This window comes from Calidris pugnax, unplaced genomic scaffold, assembly GCF_001431845.1.
Source record: "Calidris pugnax isolate Ruff unplaced genomic scaffold, ASM143184v1 scaffold564, whole genome shotgun sequence".
NCBI lineage: Eukaryota > Metazoa > Chordata > Aves > Charadriiformes > Scolopacidae > Calidris > Calidris pugnax.
In genome coordinates this window covers 86553-88490 of record NW_015091351.1, presented here as the reverse complement: position 1 = coordinate 88490, position 1938 = coordinate 86553, and the positions used below count along the sequence as shown (strand labels likewise).

Sequence of the window (1938 nt, the reverse complement as noted above, 5' to 3'; positions counted from 1 at the left end):
TGCGCAGGACGACGATGACGGAGTCCCCGCGCAGGAACATCTTGGAGATGTAGCGGTCCTTGTTGACCGGCTTGGACTTCTTCTTGCCTTTCCCGCTCTTGGGCACCTCCGTCCACATCTCCTTGACGTTCTCCAGCACCATGTTGCAGTGTCTGCCGTGGGGGGGGACACAGTGGGGGACACGGGGAGGGGGATGTGAGTGAGACCAAGGGAAATCTTGGGGGGCCCCGAGGGGATCGAGACCAGGGGGAGCTGGGGGGGGACCCTGGAGTCACCCTTGGGTACCCCTGGGGGAACCCTGAAGTGACCCTTGGGGGATATTGGGGACCATTGGGAGGGACTTGGGTGATCCATGGGGACACCGGGAGCATGAGGGGGTCCTGAAGTGACCCAGGGGGAAAATGGAGATTGTGGGGGGACACTGGAGGCTGTGGGGAGACCCTGGAGTGACCCTTGAGGGACCACTTGGGACCATTGGGAGGGACTTGGGTGATCCATGGGGACACTGGGACCATGAGGAGACCCTGGAGTGACCCAGAGAGACACTGGGGAGATCCTGGGGTGACCCAGGGGGACACCGGGGGAGCTGGGGTGACCCAGGTGGGACACAGGAGACTGTGGGGGGACCCTGGAGTGACCCAGATGGACACTGAGACCATGAGGAGACCCCAGGATGACCCAGAGAGACATTGGGAAGATCCTGGGGTGACCCAGGGGGACAATGGGGTTTGTGGGGGGACCCTGGAGTCACCCAGGGGGGACACGGGGGGACCTGGGGTGACCCAGGGGGACATTATAAACCCCAAGGATAAAGGAGAGGAGAACCGTGGAACCCTCAGGCCCAACAGGACACAGAATCACACAGAATCTTAGTGGTTGGAAGGGACCTCTGAGATCATCGAGTCCAACCACAAAAAAACCCAAAAAAACCCCAAAAAGACACACCACACCAAACGCCCACCAAAAACACCGCACCCACCAACTAAACCCCACACTCAACACCTCGCCACAAACCAATAACCTTGGGCACTAGAGCATGCCCTGAAGAGCCATGTCTACACGTTTCTTAAATCCCTCCAGGGATGGTGACTCCACCACCTCCCTGGGCAGGCTGTTCCAGTGCCTGACCACTCTCTCAGTAAAGTAATTCTTTCTAATATCTCATCTAAATCTCCCCTGCCCCAACTTCAGACCATTTCCTCTGGTCTTGTCATTCGTCCTTTGGGAGAAGAGGCCAACACCTGCCTCTCTACACCCTCCTTTCAGGTAGTTGTAGAGGGCAATGAGGTCTCCCCTCAGCCTCCTCTTCTCCAAACTAAACATGCCCAGTTCCCTCAGCCTCTCCTCATAGGACTTGTTCTCCAGGCCCCTCACCAGCTTGGTGGCTCTCCTCTGGACACGCTCCAGCACTTCAATGTCTTTCCTGTAGTGAGGGGCCCAAAACTGAACACAGTACTCGAGGTGAGGCCTCACCAGTGCCGAGTACAGAGGCACGATGACTTCCCTACTCCTGCCCCAGGATGCTAAAGTGACCCCACAGGACACCAAGGACCCCTCCTGGGGACACCTTGGGGACAAGGGTGCAGACCTGTCGAAGGCCTTGACGCGCCCCAGGAGCTTCTTGTTGTTGCGGCAGTTGATGAGGACCTGGGTGTTGTTCTTGACGGACTGGGTGAGCACGGAGAGGGGCCCCGTGTTGAACTCCTCCTCCTCCCGCTTCTGCAGCTCCTCCGGCGTCATCTCACTCTTGGGCTTGTTTAGGAGGCTCCTGCGGGGACAGCAGGGGACATGGTGGGGACACCGCAAGGGAGGGGGGAAGATGGGGGACAGCCAGGAGGGGACACTGGGGTGAGGGTGCCTGCGGCAATGGGGGGACATTCCAGGATGGGGAACAGGGGGTGGCAGGGGACACCAGGATGGAGAACAGGGGGTGGCAGA

General features: G+C 59.2%; 1 protein-coding gene across 1 annotated transcript in view; it reads right to left on the bottom strand.

Annotated features, from left to right (window-relative positions):
- SNRPD2 (small nuclear ribonucleoprotein D2 polypeptide) overlaps positions 1–1799 on the bottom strand; it is a 5667-nt gene extending 3868 nt beyond the window's left edge. Inside the window, exons 1-2 of the mRNA XM_014961116.1 lie at positions 1589–1799; positions 6–152 (exon numbers count right to left, since the gene is read on the bottom strand). Of these exons, the coding sequence (XP_014816602.1) occupies positions 6–152; positions 1589–1740 (299 nt within the window). The 5' untranslated portion in view covers positions 1741–1799. The remainder of the gene's footprint in view (positions 1–5; positions 153–1588) is intronic.
- Positions 1800–1938: the final 139 nt, after the last annotated feature.